The following is a 21,314-nucleotide window of genomic DNA, read 5'->3' on the forward strand; positions in this document are numbered from 1 at the left end:
AGAGGAGGTGATGGTATTGTTCCTCAAACTATGGACTGATTTCTCCTGTATGTTTCCTTTTCCACACAAGTTTTTCTCTCTACTCACTGCCTGTATGAAGTCAGTGACACCTGGGTTCCTCCCTTGCTTTCTTCAGAGAGATGTCTCCTTGTGAGCTTTTCATTGATCTCATGGTTGCTGCTGCAACTTTAGACCCTGGAACTTTTTTAAATAATTTTTTTAGTTGTTGATGGACCTTTATTTTATTCATTTATTTATATGTTGTGCTGAGAATCAAACCTAGTGCCTCATACATGTGAGGCAAATGTTCTACCATTGAGCCACAACCCCAGCCCTAGATGTAAACTTTAATTTTCCCCAATTGCCGAAGATCCTCCAGATAGTTGGGGAAGCTTGAGCCGAACCCAGCTTATTGGACATGTAGTCTAATCTATTCTTCTTTAGGTGATCATCCCTGTAATAACTTATAAAATCCTTTTGAAAATTAACTGATTAGAACATGCTCTTCTTGTACAGACATTGATCTTTTATTGAATTGGAGGGGGGAGTGTTGGGCTAATTTCTGCATAGAATTCTACTCCAAAAGGTGCATTCATAAGAGGAAAGTCTGGGCTTATCAGTATTTGCTCCAACGAATCTCCAAGTTTTCTCCATTATGAACAACATAGCTACCAACTCCTGAAAAGAGGAAGAAAGAGAGGTCAAAAGATTTGACCACTGAATCACCATTAGATGCCATCTTGCCCAACACTTTGGCCCATTTCCAACAAAAGCTTATGCCCTCCCACCTGAGAACTTTGGGCATTTATACTCCATGGAACTTCTTGGTACATCTCTTCTTACCTTGGCTCAGTGATTTGCCTCCACTCAGAAGTTCCCAGTAGGTTCTTTTATTGTTGTTGGCATACAGACCCTGGACAGAAGTAATGTAGGGGCCCCATGCGCTCTGCTCCATTGTGAAACTATGGGGACAGTGAATGAGTTATAAGAATTTAGAATTTTCAAAGGAGACCCTTTAATGTTTTTAAATATAACTTGGAGATGTAACCCAAAATACAGATTTCCTGGACCTATACTCAGATTATTTGATTCTTAGGTCTGGGCTGGGGACCAGGAAGCTGCAGGTTTTATCAAAAGTCCAGGGATTCTGATGCAGGCACTTCACACTCTGTCAAAGTGGCAATGTGATGCCCATGGCTCTGTCTTCCCCCACTGCCATTATACACACTTTGCAATTAACTTCTTCAACCTTCCACCCTGGAATAGTACCTGTTGAAGATACTGGAGCAGTAGAAGAAAGTGTTAACCTCATGTTAACCTCAAGGCACTGCAAATTAGTGGGTTTTCTTTTAGAAAAGACAATCAGGAAGGAAGGATTGATATTTCATGTGATGTGTATTACAAAATGACAAGGTTGTTATCTATTTCACATTCCTTAGTCATATTTCATTATCTGCTTGGAAGCTCTTGAAATCAGTCTTTTAAATATATTTATTATATATGTGTGTATATATATATATATATATATACACACACAATTATTCAGATTTTCTCTACAGCACATGTTGTTAGACACAATAAATAACTTTCAACTAGATTTAAGGAGTCAAATAAATCATACTTTTCAGGGGCACAAATATCTTAAATTTGCTATTTGACCTCTCTAGGCCAGGGAACCTTAATTTAGGGGTCCATACATCTCCTGAAAAGGAGAAATGGAGAGACTTAAGTGCATTTGTGAAATTACCAATTGAAATGTCAATTTTTTTGGTGTTAATTTTTCTGAGATGAGCTTTCATTACATTCATCTGATTTTCAAAGGAGTCATTGATTCAAAAGTAGTTAAGAACTACTCTTCTAGACACAGATGTCTGATATAAAAGGTTCTATTTATTCAAGTTTTGCTGAAAAAAGAAAGAATCCTGGGATTCATTCATTCATTAAGTGAACATTAACTTAATACATATTATGTGTTTTGAGGTGAAATAATCTTCCTAGCATATAATAGGTATTTTTAAACCCTGCTGTGAGGTATAGATGGATAACAAAAGTACCAGTACAGAAGTGTCTTAAATACACTTTATATTCAGGTGCAGATATATTCTTAACAAGTCTTTCAAAATTACAGTAAATACATTAGCATTAGGTTATGGTCAGACATACCGAAATGCTGTCGAATTCTGTATTTGAGCTTCTTTCATCACATCTAGGAAGACTGAACCATTTGGCACGGTGACATTGATAGGATATGTTTCATTGATTACCACAGAGTAATGGACGAGGATGAATGAGGATGAGTTAGAAGGTGTGTTAGATTCAGGTGCATCATTGGAAATGTTGAATTTATCTGACAGAGACAGAAAAGCAGAGATAGATATGCAGAAGAATAAATATGGTGTCAGAGTTTGCATACCATTCTACCCCTGTCTAAGGACTCCTTTCCTTTATACAGAGATGAATTTGCTACAAGAAGCAAATGTCATCAAGGGGAAGATCTCTCATGTGACTAAACAGAAATGAAAACAGAGACTACCCCACCTGTGAATGCTGGCATTGGGCTCAACTCCCAGCTGTTTAAACAATTCAGTTGGCTTAATGCCCGTTTTCCACAGACAGTCCTGATTTTTTTCCCCTTTGGTACAGAATCCAGCAATGCTTATCTTCCCTCTTTTCATTTCTTAATATTTACTAAGAACATATTAAGTGCCAGCCATTGCAATAATCATTTTACATGAATTAGCTCAATCAGTTCTCACAAAACCTGTGTGAGGTAGTGTTACCATTTTCTACATTAGAAATTACTTTAGCTTAGAGGTTAAACATTTGCCCAATGCCCCTAAATCTGTAAGTGGCTGTACCAGGAATGAAGGGAGATAGAAGAAAATGACTCCTTTCTACCTTATTTCAAAATAATCTGTTTGAATAAATAATTCATACTACATTTGTCTAAGAATACTGCCATATTCTTTCCAACCCTGTATTTTTTCACAGAGGAATAATGGAAATTATTGTGTGAATAATGAAAAGTCAGAAATATAATATTCACCTTCTATACTTCGTTTAGAATGGGAATGATGCTTTTTCTAGGATGGGAATTTCTGTATCTACAATCAGAAAACATCTCTTTGAAGACAGACATCACTTATCTATGTTTCAATCAAGAATAAGGTCTGCCACCCTGAGAACAAGTCCTCAGGTGGTTGTAATTCCTGATTTTGTAATGAGAACTGAATTCTGTCTAGAAACTTCTATGGCTTAGAGGCTTATCCTCTCACTTTCAGTCCCTAAAGACTCCTGCCTCTCACATCCTTTGGGTGTTAGGCTGAAAGGCAAAAGAGTTTACCCTTCCTTCAGTGCTTATACCTAAATCAGAGACACAAGGAAAGTTTGTAACATTCAAGTAGGTCTTTCCCATTAGGGGAGGTAAGATCTGGGCCGCAGCAGTTGGATTATTGAACATTCCCCGAGAAATTTCCTTGAATATTGTATTCAGAGTTTGTTGGCAATTCCATTCACTTTCTTCATAATACTTTGATGACACAAAGAGGGCCTAGTGAGAAAGAAAGCGAGTCAGAGACACTTCAAATAGGGTGGAAGGTGGCACCTAACTAATTCAGTAAGAATTTACTGAACATTGACAACATAGGAAGCACCTTGGATAATTAAGTTATCTTTCCCACTATATGGAAGGTTATAGACTAGTTTGAGTGCAGGGGAATTGTGTAATGCAAGCTACAATGATTCCATTGAAAATAGACTTTCTCTGCCATATTCACTCCTGTATTTTAACTCTAGAATAATACCTATCATAAAGATGCACTCAATAAACATAATCAACAAACTATTGTAAAAGGTGCCCTAAATGAATGCCCTAAGAGAAGTGTCTAGTGACATTGTCTTTCAAAAATGGAGAGGGTTTCACATATATGTAGTGAGTCTGAGGAAAACTTCATTGGAGGCGGTGGTATTGGAGGTGAGCCTTGGCAGCTTGGCAGTATGAGGCATGTTGGAAGGAGGAAAGAGGAGGGGACTCTGAGCTGAGGGAGCAGCATGAGCAAAGGCCTAAGGTAGGAATGGGGAGCACATGGCCTTGAAATGATAGAGTGTTTGTATTTTGACCAGTCACCAAGAGATGCTTCTGAAAGTTCTCTTACCCGACGGGCGTCAGCCTGACAAATAATTATTCATCCTAATGACTCTGCATTTTTTTCCTTCAAACCTTCTTTTTTTTTCTATTCCTGTATCTACCACTTAGAGTTCAGTAAGTCAATGAAAGAATGTAGAAAAAGTGCCAGACCTTGAGGAATGTGTACACGACAGTATAGGTACTGAGTGAGTTTTGAGAACAACTGTTGAGGTCCATCCCCATCCATAACACTTTCTGGCTTTATAAAATTTGGCAAGTTTACTGACACTCTGACTCATACTCCTGTTTAGGATAATCCTTTCCTCATGATGTTATGTGCATTAATTTATTTAATAGGACACAACAAATACTGACACTATTTACTACTACTATCACTACTAATGCAGCAGTAACATAATTTGGAAGAAAGATGAACACACAAAACAACAGTATGTGGTAAAGTGTGAAATTACATGTGATATAACAAGATAGGTTGTAGCAAAATTTCTAATTTCATAAAGAAATTATAGTTAGGAAAAGCTTCATAAAAGCATTGGATATGAAAAGGTAAAGATTGAAGGTGAAAAGAATATATTTCAGATGGTGTTGGGAAATCATGTAAGAAAAATAGTGTAGGAAACATAGTCCTCTTCCTCCTCCTCCTCCTCCTCCTACTACTACTACTATACACACACATCAGATACAGCTCTTATCTCTAGGTTATATAAAGAACTCAAAAAACTTAACACCAAAAAAATAAATAATCCAATCAATAAATGGGCCAAGGACCTGAACAGACACTTCTCAGAAGAGGATATATGATCAATCAAAAAATATATGAAAAAATGTTTATCATCACTAGCAATTAGAGAAATGCAAATCAAAACTACTCTTAAGATTTCATCTCACTCCAGTCAGAATGGCAGCTATTTTGCATACAAACAACAGTAAGTGTTGGCAAGGGTGTGGGGAAAAAGATACACTCATACACTGCTGTTGGGGCTGCAATTTGGTGCAGCCAATATGGAAAGCAGTATGGAGATTTCTTGGAAAATTGGGAATGGAACCACCATTTGACCCAGCTGTTCCTCTCCTCAGTCTATACCCAAAGGACTTAAAAACAGCATACTACAGGGACACAGCTGCATCGATGTTTATAGCAGCACAATTTACAATAGCTAAATTGTGGAACCAACCTAGATGCCCTTCAATAGATGAATGGATAACAAAAATGTGGCATATATACACAATGGAATATTACTCAGCAGTTACAGAGAATAAAATCATGGCATTTGTAGGTAAATGGATGGAGTTAGAGAAGATAATGCTAAGTGAAGTTAACCAATCTCAAAAAACCAAATGCCAAATGTTTTCTCTGATATAAGGAGGCTGATTCATAGTCAGGTAGGGAGGGGGAGTGTGGGAGGAATACATGGACTCTGGTAGGGCAGAAGGGTAGGAGGGCAAGGGAGGAGGTATGGGGTTAGAAATGATGGTGGAATATGATGGATATTATTATCCAAAGTACATGTATGAAGACACAAATTGATGTGAATATACTTTGTATATAACCAGAGATATAAAAATTTGTGCTCTATATGTGTAATAAGAATTGCAATGTATCCCACTGTCATATAATTTAAAAAGTAATAAAAAAGAAATAATAATAATGATAGTAATAATAATAATATCATCATCATCTTAGGGGGTCAATAATAAGGGATCAAGGTATTGTTCTCTGTGACTCCCTCTTCTGTCTCCTATTTTTACCCTCTGACTTACCTGCATGGCTACTCCTGTACTAAATGTGTTTCCAATGAGACCATTTTCTTTTTTCTCAGACAGAATTTTTTTTACCAGGAACCTTATACACTTATCAATTTTTGTTAAATTCTTTTCTGCTTTGATCTGCTCATTTGTTAGACTCCTGTTCACACATGTCAGAGCCAGGACAGCCATTGCACCAGTATCTGTCAGGGAACAAAACATTGGTAATGGGTTGACCAACCATTCCAGTTTGTCTTAGACCAAGGGATTTCTGGGGAGATAGGACTTAGAGTCAGCTAAATGGACAAATTTGGAAAAACCAGAATGTTTGGTCATTCGGATTGATGACAGCGGAGAAGGATTTCAAGATATGGCTGATCATCTTTCACTATGCACTCAAATTTATTTCAAGATTTCTTCCCTATGTTGAGTTGTCATGTGCACATATATGACATATTATGTTACAGCCATAAAACCATATATGGATTTGTAAGTCCATATTCATGAATAGTTTTCCATTTTTGTTTTATTTTACTGGTGCATCATAACTATACAAAATCTTGGGATTTGTTGTGATATATTCATACATGCACATAACATAATTTGATCAATTTCATTGCCCAGTACCTCCCTTATCCCTCTACTCTTCCTTCTGCCTAATCTCTATACTCTACTGATCTCCCATCTATTTTCAGCCATTGCACCAATATCTGTTAGGGAACAAAACGTTGGTGATAGGTTGACCAACCATTCCAGTTTGTCTTGGACGGAGGGATTTCCAGGAATGCAGGATTTTATTGCCCAGAACCTCCCCATTTCCTCTGTTCTTCCCCTTCCCATCCTTATCTCTACTCTACTGATCTCCCTTTCATTTTTATGAAATCCTCTCCCTGCTTTTTTCTTTCTAGCTTTCACTTTTAGATCTTGATTGCTCTCATCTTTTTAAATCATTCTTCAACTTTTCAACCACATTGGTAAGGGAATTGAGAAAATCCAGGATAATAAAACAAACAAAAAAACCTTTGTGTGTTCCTAATCAGTCCATTACACTGAATAAAAATGTCAGTTAACAGAATTGTTCCCCAGTAAATCCTCTCAAGGAACAGGATGAGGCAAAAGACGGGAAGAAGGAAGAATAAGGACTCTTTCTTTGATGCTTGATTGCTCCTTGGTATGGCACCTTCTCTCTCTTAAAAGAAAAGGAATATGGGAAGTCTCACATTCTGTCCAGAAATACTGACTGGTGTTTTGCTTTGACCTTATGTATCTGGATCCATAGGAGCTGAGCACCAATACTAGTTATCTAGAGGAGACTTCTTTTGGATGATTAAACTGACACAGTGGGAAATTGGTTCTTCTCCTTTACTTGATCAAAATATTGGACTTTTCCCCAGGAGAGGTTGTGTTGTTCAAGTCAACCAACATTGTCTCAGTAAATTAGAGAAAGAGGCAGTGTTAAATTAAATGACTTGCCTTGAATTTTATTTCTTAAACTCTATGCTTTCTAAAATATTTTGTATGTATATTCTCATGTTCCATCCTTATTTTACAGATTGTAATATTAATCCGCACTAGGAGCCAGGTCTTTTTATGGTACCACACATCTGGAAAGAGGCTTAACTGCCAACCATTATCCATGATTTCCCCCAAAGAATATTCTCTTCTGAGGGTAAAGAAGATAGGGAAAAAAAATGTGATTAATGTTGGTACAAAAACCCAAAGGGCAAGAACTACTGGTGATTGTATCCTCGGAGCCAAGGGAACTGGGTTAAGTGACACTCACCTACTGAGAACTGACCACCCAAATAATAGTTTTTTGTATAATTGAATAATTCAGCAACTTCGGTGGTTGAGTAGTTCCCCTTGAAGAGACACAAAGTCAAAACGTCCAGGCTGACCTGGTAGAAGTCGGTCAGTGGATTGCCATCATGTGCTTCTGGCAGAAAGAAAAGGATAAATATTTACTCATGGTACTGGGGAATATACTCCTTTCAACATACTCCTACTTTCTTTATTGTCATTCTGTATATTTAAAGAGGTAAGTAAGAGAAGGTAGAGATCACCCATAGGATGAGCAAATCCAAGAAATGTAAAGACTTTTAAAGGTCACCAAATCTGACTTAACCCCTTTCATTTTAAATCCGAGGAGAGCCAACAGTGAAGAGATTGAAGGACTATCCAGATATTCAGCTGGTTACAGAGTTATGACTAGAACCTAGATTTCCTACCTCCAAGCCTCTTGCCTTTGTAACAGTAAGCTGAAAGTCTTGGGTTGGAGGCACTTCAAAGAAGGTGGGATTGGAGGAAGTTAATAAATAATAGGATATATATTAGGTGGGAGTTTAAAAAAAATAATGCATTTCACTAGTAGCCATGACTGTCAACCCTTTTTTCCCAGTGATAAAGTACTCTGGCCACTTTTAGCTCTTATATTAATTTTGGATGCTTTGTTACTTACAACTCAGTGTCCTGTGTTGTTCAGCTGTTTCTGGTGTTACTCATTATTTGCCTAAAAGCCAAGCTCCTGGAGGACTAAAGAATTGTGTGTGTGTGTGTGTGTGTGTGTGTGTGTGTGTGTGAAGGAGACCTTGACATAGATATGGCAGTGCTCAGTTGAACACAATTTGGAAAGAAAAAAAATACAGGTCACACAGTGAAAGAGGGAAGAGGGGGAAGTAACCTGCAGGGATGCCACAGGATGAATGGGATGAAGAGGAAGGAGGACACAATGGAGGGACATTATTCAGTTCTGAATCAGTAGAGGAGAAGTCAAAGTTGTTGAGGGTTTCTGAACATTTGATTCTTACTCATATTTTCAATTTCGTCTTGGAATTTCTTTTCTAGATGACTGAGCAGATATTCATTATATGTAAAGTTTTCACCAGTGGTATGACATGCTTCCAAAGCCAGTATAATCACAGCAAGCTGTCCCGAGCTTAAATTTAGATCTGAAAAGAAAAGTGTTCAAGTTTAACAAGACACATGCTTGTGATTTTTTTTTGCTTCCTGTCTTCCTTGTGGCTTATATTGCTTATAACTTCTTTTTCTCCATTCTACTGTACACTAAAATTTTTATTGTTCTCTTTTTTTTAATCCCCAAAGCAGAGCCTTCTAAGGCTCTGCTGTATCAGTGCAAGCTAGGTCTTAGTCTTTTTCATGAAAAAATGGGATCTTTTTGAAATCATGCAATATTTACAAAAGATGAAAAAAAGATAAGAAAAATAGATAAATACTAAAACCTTTGGATTTTCTATCTTCATATTGCCATCTTGCTAGGACAGTAATAGTTGATTTTTATGTTCTGTCTTATAGAGTATCAAAACTTTCAGACTTCTCTTATAATAATATGAAGAGGAAAGAGTAGCTTCATTTCCCCCTTATATCAACTCAAAACCTGAGGCTCAGTATTAATGTGACTAGCTCAAGGATAATCCTGGACTTGAACCCACTTGAAATTTTTATTGTTCCACAGATGCTGCTCTACTGTGAGCTTTTTTGTTTGTGGTTCATATCCTTATGTGTAAACTCATCTAGTTTACAACACCATATTAAGAGTCTATATATTTTGCTTTCCTTTGTGGTTCTGAAGGATCCAAAGAAGCATGACCTAGCTCTAGAGTGAGTGGATTTGATGCTGCTAGGCACTGTCACTCCAGGTTTTATACAGCTGGGACTGATGCATCAGAGGTACTTTGAACACATAATTTTTAGGATTTGTTGGAGATAATCTCTTTAGATAGGTAGATCGTTTCTTAAATATTTCATAGAATATAACACTCACCTTTCCCTTCCGTAGTTCTTTCGACTTGTTGTTTTAGGGTTTTGTTCTGAATTCCAACAAGGCTGAGGGACAACAGGACATTTGCAGATTGGGTTTTGCTTGTGTATTCTGAATTGATCATTGTATTCAATAGATGGTTCAGATAAGAGTAGTTTTCTTTATTGACCTCTGTAGTACAGAAAGGAAGAAATAATGTGGCAATACTATTATGAGGTGTATCAGGATGGCTTCATTTCCCCCTTACATTAACTAAAAATGGAGGTTCCGTATTGACATAACTGGACCAAGCCTTGATGGGGACTTGAACCCAATCCAAATCTCTATTGCTCCGTGGTTGATTCTCTAACATCAACTTTCTCAGCCATGTTCAACAACCCCCTTTGGTTCTGAACTTAGCAAACTTATGTAACAGTATTAATGCTCGTAAAACATTAAGACTAGAAACAAGGGTTATATTAAAATATTTACTAATAGTTATGGCCCAGACCAAAGTCAATCCAGTAGTTACTAGCTGTTGGTGAAATAATACAGAGGTGGGTCTGGAGCCCTCCTCCACTTCATTACTTCTGTGACAAGTAGCATTGTAATATTTCAGTATTTTAACAGCTTGTGAATCAGGTACTGGCATATAAGTCCAGCCTGGGATATCTAGTATCATTCCCTGGAGAAATGTCCTTAAAGAAATTTTCATAATTGGAAGGTTAACTGAAACTAGAATACATGTCTTCTGACTCCTATCTATTGCTCTTTCTATTTTTTTCTATCTAGTTTCTTCTCTTTCTACTAACTTTATTGGGTTAATCCTGAGAACATTCATTCCCCTAAGGCAAAAATTCTATTACATTGATGATTGACCCCCAAGTTGCATTATCTGATTGCCCAACTGGCCAGGCATCAAGATCATTACTTAGCAGTACACTCCCTTTGGAATGTCCTCTAGTTTTAGCCTACAATATCCCCAAATTACAGTGGAGAACATGAAAGGAAGTTCATTTTATTGCAGAGGTAAAAGAGAATCCAGAGTTCCCAAAGATCTGGAGGAAAATAAGTAGAGTTAATTGCCACCTAAAACATAAGATATTTTGTTTACAATATTGAGAAAAATCCCCAAATTCTTCCCATCTCCATATAGTCTCATGGGTTGGTAAGACAGTGAGAAGAAAAGTAGTCCTGTGTTCAGCACCTTTTGATGGTCTCTTTGCTCCTTAATTTATGACTCTGGGTAAGTTATGTAACTTCCCTGACCCTTGGTTTCTTCATTTAAAAACTGTGGATATTAACACATGGTAAAATGCTCCATATGTTCCTATTTACAGTGCAACTGGAGTTCCTGTTGTCATACTTAGAGACAGGAGATGTGATTTCTCTTGCACATTTTGTTCACTGTAATAAACACTCAAGAATATCTGAATGGAGTGATTGTAGGAAGGTCACAGTTTGTTGCAGGCACAATAGGACAATTGTGAATCATATTTCTGAGATTTGTGGAAGCATCCAGTTCAGGAGATTTTCTGGCATTAAAGCAGACTTTTTAGTTCCTGTTCAACAACTCTAATCAACTTCCTTGACCACTAAAGACAAATTTAATTATTCTTTGCAATGAATTGAACTTCAAAGCCTCCCTGGAAGTCTCCTATTCTCTGGATCCGGTAGGGAAACTGACAGTACAGGAAGAAAAATGTGAGTTGGAAGATTCTGTGTTTTAGCCTTGGCTTGAATACAAGCCTGTCTCCTATGGTATTGATCTCCTCTTGCTGGCTAGAGTACCAGGAGTATGTAGCTGCAGATGGCACAATCTAGTCATCTTTGAATTTGTTTAAAGCTAAATTCTAGAATACAGATTCACAAAAGAGAAATCATACACCTGAGGCCTATACCAGACTTCAAGAGATCAAGTGTTTCAACAATTGTCCTTCATTATCCTCCACTTAAGGGGTCAAACTAGACCCATGCCTGGATTTCCTTTCTCCCGCTTTACTTTTTTTTAATAGAACTTTGCAGTCTGCGGAGCTAATACTCAGAGATGATGAGGTTCTAACCTATGTCCTATAGAAAGAAAGGAAGGATGGAAGATATGCAGCTTAAAATATCTAAACATAAACAATGACAAGAGAGAAAACTCATTGTTTGAAAGAGCTTATCAGCATTATTTTTTTCCTGTGAGTTACAAAGGGTTAAACCAAAGCCATGGGTTGAACTGCAGAAATAGATTGCACTTCAAAATCAGAAGATCACTTTCTATGATCCTGAAAAGTTTCTGGGATCATGAATTTTCCATCACTGGAAATGAACAAAGTAGAGAGTTACTTGGTAGGGGTATTGTGGTAGAGAGGATTGGAGCTTAGGAAGAACAGGCAGTTTAATACAGAATCTATGATCCCTCTTGTGGAGTTTTTCTCATCATTTTTTAATTACCCTTTCCATTCCGCATGGAGTCGAAACAGACATAGACCTGATATAGGGTCTTTTCTTAGTTAACTCTACATAGAGTGCTCTGATAATAGCTTTCAGAAGACTATCACACTGGAATAATTTTAGCTGAAATTGTACTTACCACAGATCTTGCATAGTTGGCTTGGAATAAGAGAAAACAGTAGGAGCCCCGCTAAGGGCAGCTGGTATGAATGCCTCATCTCTCCAGCAGAGTACTGGAAAACTGAGGACTTGGCTGGATGATGGGCAGAGGGCAATGAGAGCTCCTTCTCCAGCTGTCTCAGCCCCTCTCACTCAAGCAAATATTGAGCAATGTCAGGAGGTGTGGTCAAGTGTATTTGTCAAGTAATGTGACAAATCAGGAAGAAGACTTGAAAGGTATGGTCAGGGAGAATGAGGAAATATTTTTTTTGTTTCCTGTTCTACACCTTCAGGATTCACATTTATTACTTGTTTTCAGTCTGATGGACATAAATCAGTCCTTTACATTCGACTTAGTTTTCATTATCATCGTTTCCACTCTACTTTGGTTTTATTTGATTTATTTTTCCTGAGAAATCAGATTTGATGGGACAAGAGCATATAACATAAAAAAAGAAAGTAGAAATTGTAAGTCAAAAATTGGAGCAGGCAAGATTAGGGAAGCAGGGTTAGGAGGCAGTCTTTGGTATGGTGGTTTTTAAGCTAAGATTTTCTCTTAGGGTTCATGATATCCAGAGAGTTTCTTTGCCCAAGAGAAAAACCAGAGAGATATACATCAAATTTCAATTTCAGCCTGCCAAAAATTGCTACATATTATATGCTATATGTGAGATGTGTTGCCTATTGTAGTTCTTTTAAGCACTATTAGAGAATATTGTCAATCTACTTCCTCATGACTTGTGACATATCATTGGCATTGTATCTCTGTGTTTTAGTCAGCTTTTGTGTTGCATGGACCAAAAGGCCTGACAAGAACAACATAGAGGATAAAGAGTTTATTTTGGCTCACAGTTTCAGAGGTTCAGTTGGTGGTCAGCTGAGCCTGAAGCTCTGGACCCAAAGTATATCGTCAATTTGAATTGTCAACTTGATTGGATTAAGAGATGCCTAGGATTATAGGTGTGTTCATGGAGGTGTGTCTAGGAATGATTAGCATGTGGGATAGCCAACTGAAATGGAGACCCTCTCTAAGCATGGGCAGCACTGACCAATAGGATGATAGTTTGGGTGGAATAAAAGTTGGAAGAACAAGGAAGCAGAGCAGTTGCAAGCTTAATTCTTCTTGAATGGGTTCATGGTTGCTGCTGCAATTGTCTGAGGATATTGGACTCTCCCTTCTTCACTCTTGCAAAGCAGGCTCTGCCAGTGATTCTCCAGAAGCCTTTGGTCTGGGACTAGGGTAGCACTGTTGATCCCTCTTGTTCTGGGGCTTCAGCCTCTTGGATTGTGCAGCTACTGGTTCTCCCAGCTCTCTTCAGTGTGAAGATGGCCATTGTAGACCATCCAGCTTCTGGTCATGTAAGCCAATCTATTTAGTCCCCCTTTTATAATTATACTTCCTGTTCATTCTGTTCCTCTAGAGAACCCTAACACAAGGTAAGGCAGAAAATCATGGAGGAAGGACGTGATGGAGGAAAGCAGGTGAGGGCATGAAGGCTAGGAAGCTGAGAGAAGTGCTTTGCAAAGTTATGTCCCCAGTGACCTAACTCTTCCAGCTATACCCCACCTGCAAGTAATCACCCAGTTAATCCATATCAGTGGATTAGCCCACTGATTATATTATAGTTCTCACAATCGAACCACTTCAACCCTGAACATTCCTGCATTGTCACACATGAGCTCTTGGGGGACAGCTCATATCCAACTGTAACACTCTGATGGTTAACTTTCTGTGTCAACTTGACTGGCCATGGGGAGCCTGGATGAAACATTATTTCTGATGTGCCTGTGAGGGTGTAGCCATATAAGGTTAGAAGGGACTTCTTGCTTCTCCTGGGAAGTCCTTGGATTGATTTATACCATTGGATTCTCTGGTTCTCAGGACTTCAGACTGAGATTGAATTATACCACTTGCTTTCCTGGGTCTGCAGCTTGCAGACAGCAGACTGTGGTACTTCTTAGTCTCCCTAATTGTATGAATCAGTTCCTCATTCATTCATTCTGTCCCTCTGTCTCTCTCTCTCTTTCCCCTACTGTTTCTGTGGAGAACACTGACAATACAATTTCTTTGTATAGCACATGGTCCAATCCATAGAAGACATTCAGGGGACACACACTGAATGTAAGTTTTCACATGGAAGCTGGGGAATATTAAGACAAGGTAAATATGCAAAGATTCAAGGCCTAGGTTTCTTAAAAGTGACACTATTGACATTTTGGGCCAAATAATTTCTTGTTGTGTAAGGTTTTCCTGTGCCTTGAATGTTATTCATCAGTATCTTTGGCAGGTAAATACTATCCCTCATCCCAATAGTCATGACAAAAGATGCCTCCATGGTTCCTGGGAATTTGCCCTCTGCTCCCCCTGCCCCAAGATGGGAACTATTCTTCAGGTTTATAAGAAGTTTAGGTTTTGTGTGGGGATAATCTCATACTTATCTTTAATATATAGTTTGACCTCCACCATGCGTAGGATCAATGTATTGTCCCTTTCTTACTAGCTCACCTAAATTTATCAGTATAGACTGATTTCTGCAAAGTGTGGGACAAATGGCATCATCCTTTTTTTTTCATTGTCTCATCTAAATTTATCAATGTACTTTGGCCCTTACCACATTTAGGTAGGGCCAATGATATTGCCCTCCCTTTTTTTTTTTTACTAACTCTTACTCCACTCATGTCCTCACTTCTGACCATATTTAGATAACTTTCCAAGATTCACTACAAACACTTCCTCCCATTACCCTCAGTTCCTTGGTCTCTCTTATTATCTAATTGTGTCAGTGGAGGCACATGTAGTGCAGACCCATGTAAAAATTATAAATTAATTGAAAAAAACTGTTAAACAAGATAAGTTTGCCCTCCTATTTTGACAACCAACTTTCATGATGAGCCGGAAAGGCGGATTTTAATTTAGAATTCCAGAGTTCTACTCTGGGACATTGTGGTAAGAACCAGCAATGGTCACCACTCAAATCCCTTCCCTTGTCCATGGATGTGGCTAAATCCATTCTCTCTAATCCCACTCCCACTTGCATTGTATGGGGCCTGCCCGTGCAGGTGTGTCCAAGTTGCATCCATATTTCCAGCAGACAACTGTCCCCGGGCTGTCCCTGGGCCCAGGGCTACACACACCTGGGAGGACAGACTCAGTGGGGCTCAGGCAGGCCTTGTGTGTAAGCTCAGGGCTATTTGGGCAGTGAATTCTGGGGGATTGAGATCTTGGTGGCATGTTCCTGTGGCCCAGCACACTTCTTTCCCCCAGAAAAGGGCACAGTGGAGAAGGCCAGAGTGAAGCTGTATAAAGTGTGAGTTTCTGAGCAGAGCTCCTTCCTTCCCTGAGGGTGACAGAACAGGGCATGCAGCAAACTGATTTGTCTCATCTTTTTCTCTTTTTCCCCCGGGTATAATGTATAAGTGTGTAGAGGAAGCGAAAGTAGGAGGGAGGTATGAAATGGTGCATTGGATGGAGGGATTTCTGGAAACTGGGTCAACATCATGAGAGTTGGACTGATTTCTGTTTTTTTTTTCCACCAGAGATGCCATTTAATGAGTGATCCCTAGACACATCATATTTCTTATTTAAAATCACAAACTTTAAATAAGTGGAGACTGAGTGAGTTAGCATCTGCATATCAGAAAACATTCAGCTTTTGTTTTTTGGGGATTGGTTTATTTCCCTTAGCATAATATTCTCTACCTCCACCCATTTACTGGCAAATGCCATAATTTCATTATTTTTTAAGGCTGAGTAATATTCCATCATATATTCATTTATTTGTTGAAGGCCACCTAGTTTGGTTCCACAGTTTAGTTATTGTGAATTGAATTTCTATAAATATTGATGTGGCTGCATCACTGTAATATGCTGATTTTAAAGTCCTTTCAGTATAAACCGAGAAGTGGGATAGCTGGGTCAAATGGTGGTTCCATTCCAGGTTTTCTGAGGAATCTCCATATCACTTTCCATATTGGTTGCACCAATTTGCATTCCCATCAGCTATGTGTAAGTGTTACACTATTTATAGTCCACCAACAATGTATGAGTGTACCTTTTCCCCACATCCTCGCCAATACTTATTGTTGTCTATAGTCTTGATAATTGCCATTCTGATGGGGGGTGAGATGAAATCTTAAGAGTAGTTTTGTTTGCATTTCTCTAATTGCTAAAGATTTTGAACATTTTTTCATATAGTTTTTGATAGATTGTATTTCTTCTTCTGTGAAGTGTCTGTTCAGTTCCTCTTAGCCCATTTATTGATTGGGTTATTTGATTTTTTAGTGTTAAGTTTTTTGAGTTCTTTATATATCCTGGAGATTAATGCTCTATCTGAGGTGACTGTGGTAAAGATTTTCTTCCATTTTGTAGGCTCTCACTTCATGTTATTGATTGATTACTTTGCTGAGAAGGAGATTTTTAGTTTGAATCCATCACATTTATTGATTCTTAATTGTACTTCTTGTGCTTTAGAAGTCATGTTAACGAAGTCAGGTCCTAAGCTGACATGATGAAGATTTGGGCCTACTTTTCTTCTATTAGGCTCAGGGTCTCTGTTCTAGTGCCTAACTCTTTGATCCACTTTGAGTTGATTTTTTGTGCAGGGTGAGAGATAGAGGTTTAATTTCATTTTGTTACATATGGATTTCATTTTTCTAGTATCATTTGTTGAAGAGGCTACCTTTTCTCCAGTGTATGTTTTTGGCATGTTTGTCTAGTATGAGATAACTATATTTATGTGGGTTTGTCTCTGTGTCTTCTATTTTGTACCTTTGGTCTACATTTCTATTTTGGTGCTAATATCATGCCATTTTTGTTACTGTTGCTCTGTAGTATAGTTTAAGGTCTGGTATTGTGATGCCTCCTGCTTCGCTCTTCTTGCCAAGGACTGCTTTGGTTATTCTGGATCTCTTATTTTTCCAAATGAATTCATGATTGCTTTTTCTAGTTCTATGAAGAATGTTATTGGGGTTTTAATAGGAATTGCACTAAATCTGAATAGTAGTATGTCCATTTTAACAATATTAATTCTGCCTATCCAAGAGCATGGGAGATCTTTCTGTCTTCTAAGGTCTTCTTTAATTTCTTTCTTAGTCTTCTGTAGTTTCCCTTGTAGAGGGTTTTCACATCTTTTGTTAGATTCCCAAGTATTTTATTTTTTGAGGCTATTGAGAATGGGGTAGTTTTCCTAATTTCTCTTGCAGTGGATTCATCACTTATGTATAGGAATGCATTTGATTTATGGGTATTGATTTTATGTCCTGCTACTTTGCTGAATTCCTTTATTAGTTCTAGAAGTTTCCTGGTGGAATTTTTTTTGGATATTCTAAATATAGAATCATGTCTTTGGCAAATAGCGATAGTTTGAGTTCTTCTTTTCCTATTCATATCCCTTTAATTTTTTTTCATTTGTCTGATTGCTGTGGCTAGAGTTTTAAGGACTATGTTGAATAGAAGTGGTGAAAGTGCCTGTCCTGTTCCAGTTTTTAGAGGGAATGCTTTCAATGTTTCTCCATTTAGAATGATATTGGCCTTGGGCTTAGCATAGGTAGCTTTTATAGTGTTGAGATACGTTCCTTTATCCCTAGTTTTACTAGTGTTTTGAACATGGAGGGGTGCTGTATTTTGTCAAATGCTTTTTCTGCATCTATTAAGATAATCATATGATTCTTGTCTTTAAGTCTATTGATGTGATGAATTATATTATTGATTTCTGTATGTTGAACCATCCTTGCATCCCTGGGATGAACCCAACTTGAACGTGCTGCACTGTCTTTTTTTAAACATGTATATACTTTGGAATAAAAACTTTATTTGGATGAAATAAAGTTTAATTACAGATAAAGTGATTAATAACCATAGTTTGTGTTTGGTATAGTTATATATTAACAAACTGGAAAAACCAGGATAAACATGCTGTTTTTTTATTAAAATATCAACATATCAGATAAAAAGAAGGTAAAAGTAATAGTAGAGCAAGTGAAAAGAAAACCTACATTTGTGTTGAGTTTCACAGTCAGGGAGTTTTATAGACAAGGTAATTAATTAGCTATGTAAATATAATAATAAACATTTATTGGGCATCTACTTTGTTGCACTATCTTTTTAATATTTTTTATGTGATTTGCCAGAATTTTATTGAGAATATTTGTATCTATGTTAATTAGGGATATTGGTTCTGAAGTTTTCTTCCCTTGATGTGTCTCTGTCTGGTTTGGGTATCCGGGTGATACTAGCCTCATAGAATGAGTTTGGAAGTGTTCCCTCCTTCGGCATTTCATGGTATAATTTTAGAAGTATTGATGTCAGTTCTTCTTTGAAGGTCTTGTAGAACTCAGCTGAGAATCTCTTTTTGAAAATTTATTCTAATTTGTTATACATGACAGTGGAATGTATTTCAATTCATAGTACACATATAGAGCACAATTTTTCATGTATCTGGTTGCTCACAAAGTAGAATCACACCATTCATGTCTTCATAGGTGTACTTAGGGTAATGATGTCCATCTCTTTCTACCCCCATACCCCTCCCTCCCCCTCCTTCCCTTTCTCATCCCTTTTCCCTATCTAAAGTTCCTCCCTTTCTCCCATGCTTCCCCTCCCATCTCCATAATGGATCAACATCCTCATATCAGAGAAAACATTTGGAATTTGTTTTTTTAGGATTGGCTTACTTCACTTAGCATAGTATTTTCCAACTCCACCCATTTACCTGCAAATGCCATGATTTTATTCTCTTTTAATGCTGAGTAATATTCCATTGTGTATATATACCACAGTTTCTTTATCCATTTATCTACTGAAGGGCATCTAGCTTAGTTTCACAATTTAGATATTGTGAATTGTGCTGCTATAAACATTGATATGGCTGTATCACTGTAATATGCTGTTTTTAAGTCCTTAGGATATAAAACAAGGAGTGGTATAGCTGGGTCAAATGGTGGTTCCATTCCCAGTTTTCCAAGGAATCTCCATACTGCTTTTCATATTGGTTGTATCAATTTGCAGTCCTACTAGCTATATGTGAGTGTGCCTTTCCCCCCACATCCTCGCCAACACTTATTATTTGTATTCTTAATAGCTGCCATTCTGACTGGAGTAAGATGAAATATTAGTTTTGATTTGCATTTCTCTAGTAACTAGAGATGTTGAACATTTTTTTTTATATATTTGTTGATTGATTGCATATCGTCTTCTTAGAAGTGTCTGTTCAGTTCCATAGCCCATTTACTGATTGGGTTGTTTGTTTTATTGCTGTCAAGTTTTTTGAATTCTTTATTACACTAAAGATTAGTGCTCTATCTGATGTGTGTGTGGTAAAAATTTTGCTCCCATTCTGTAGGCTCTCTATGCACCTCTTCTTTTGCTGAGAAGAAGTTTTCAGTTAATGGTCAACAAATATATGAAAAAATGTTCAACATCTCTAGAAATCAGGGAAATACAAATCAAAACTACCCTGAGATTTCATCTCATTTCAGTTAGAATGACAGTCTTCAAGAAGAAAAATAATATTAAACCCTGGTGAGGATGTGGGGCAAAGGTACTCACGCATACATTGTTAGTGGGCTGCAAAGTACAACCACTCTGGAAATCATTATGGAGGTTCCTGAAAAGACTAGGCATGGAACCACCACATGACCAGCTCTCCTACTCCTCAGTATTTATCCAAAAGGACTAAAATCAATATACTGCAGTAATACAGGCACATTGATGTTTATTGCAACACAATTCACAATAGCTAATTTATGGAACCAGACTAGGGATCTTTCAACATGCAAATGGATGAAGAAAATGTGGTATATTACACAATGACGTTTAACTCAGCCATGAAGAATGAAGTTATGCCAATTGTGGGTAAATTGATAAAAGTGGATAACATCATGCTAAATGAACTAAATCAGACTCAAAATAAAGGACCAAATATTTTCTCTCATATGTGGAAACAGAGAGCAAGAGAGATAGAAAAGAATAAACAAAGAAAAGGAGGGAATCTCACAAAAAATAAATGAAAGGGAAACCAATAGAGGAAGGGAATTGGGGTCAAGAGGGAGGGAGGAGGGAAGAGCATGTGAAAATACTGGGGAATGAAATCTCCCAACTGTGCTATGTCCATGAATGAACAGTGAATCTGCATATATGTAATTATAATACACTAATTAAAAATAACCATAATGGAAGGGAGATAAGTAGAGTAGAGCAAGCAGATCTGGGGAGAGAGGAAGGGAGAGAAGAGTAGGTACTGGGGGATGAGATTGATCAAATTATGTCATGTGCATGTATAATGATGGTATAACCAATCTCACTATTATATATGACTGTAATGCACCATTTAATTCATATAAATATATAAATATCACGTTCAAAAAACTGCTGTGTAACATGACGTACTTCAACCCAAAAAGATCTTTTGTCCCATTAGGTTTATTCAGCCCTCCATTGTAACATGCAAAGGAACTGCTGGAAAAATTCCTGTGATGTGTGTTGTATTCCAATGAGTCTAGTTGATCAGCTGGTTTGCAGTTTACTTCTAAGGAAAAGAAGTATAATATTTGGAAAATGGAGCTCAGCTTCATCTGACATCTGCAATAATGTTGGTTTGTACAGTCCCTCTGCAGATCCGTGTCATTTGATCAGTGTCTGGTTTGGTTTCAAATGACTCCAGCTAAGCCTGAAAATTTACAAAATCTTTGCCACTCCTATGCTTAAGTGATGCAAGAGTGTGAAAGTTCAGGTTTGCTGCTTGAATCAGAGACAGATTTGGAGGCAGGGTTTAATGTGGGAGCTCTTTTGGAGGACCTGCGGAGGCTAGGACTATGCCTTCAGTAGGTAGCTTTCATGCTGGTTGCCTTTCCTTTCCATGGCATGCCTACTCATTCCCTTAATGGGAACACTTCCATAACAAGTCATCTGCCTATAAATCCCCTTGTCAAATTCTGCGCTGGGAACCCCAACCAAGACACAGAAAAATGGGTTAAGGGGGCTGAAAAGTTGTGTTCATGATCAGGGAGCTAAGAAATGGCAAGTCAGAACTTGAGCTTGACTTCTCACATTGCTTCTGCTCTGCAGAT

General features: G+C 37.7%; 1 protein-coding gene across 1 annotated transcript; it reads right to left on the reverse strand.

The window, feature by feature from the left end:
- Window positions 1-616: 616 nt before the first annotated feature.
- Tcn1 (transcobalamin 1) lies at window positions 617-12,307 on the reverse strand. Its single transcript, XM_076844652.2, has 9 exons — window positions 12,229-12,307; window positions 9,675-9,842; window positions 8,701-8,841; window positions 7,677-7,829; window positions 5,909-6,096; window positions 3,364-3,550; window positions 2,164-2,347; window positions 844-962; window positions 617-678 (listed from the first exon to the last, which is right to left on the reverse strand). Exons 1-9 carry the CDS (start codon window positions 12,305-12,307, stop codon window positions 617-619), a joined length of 1,281 nt encoding a protein of 426 aa, XP_076700767.2.
- Between the last annotated feature and the right edge of the window lie 9,007 nt (window positions 12,308-21,314).

Source organism: Callospermophilus lateralis, chromosome 2 (genome assembly GCF_048772815.1).
Source record: "Callospermophilus lateralis isolate mCalLat2 chromosome 2, mCalLat2.hap1, whole genome shotgun sequence".
NCBI classification, from domain to species: Eukaryota; Metazoa; Chordata; class Mammalia; order Rodentia; family Sciuridae; genus Callospermophilus; species Callospermophilus lateralis.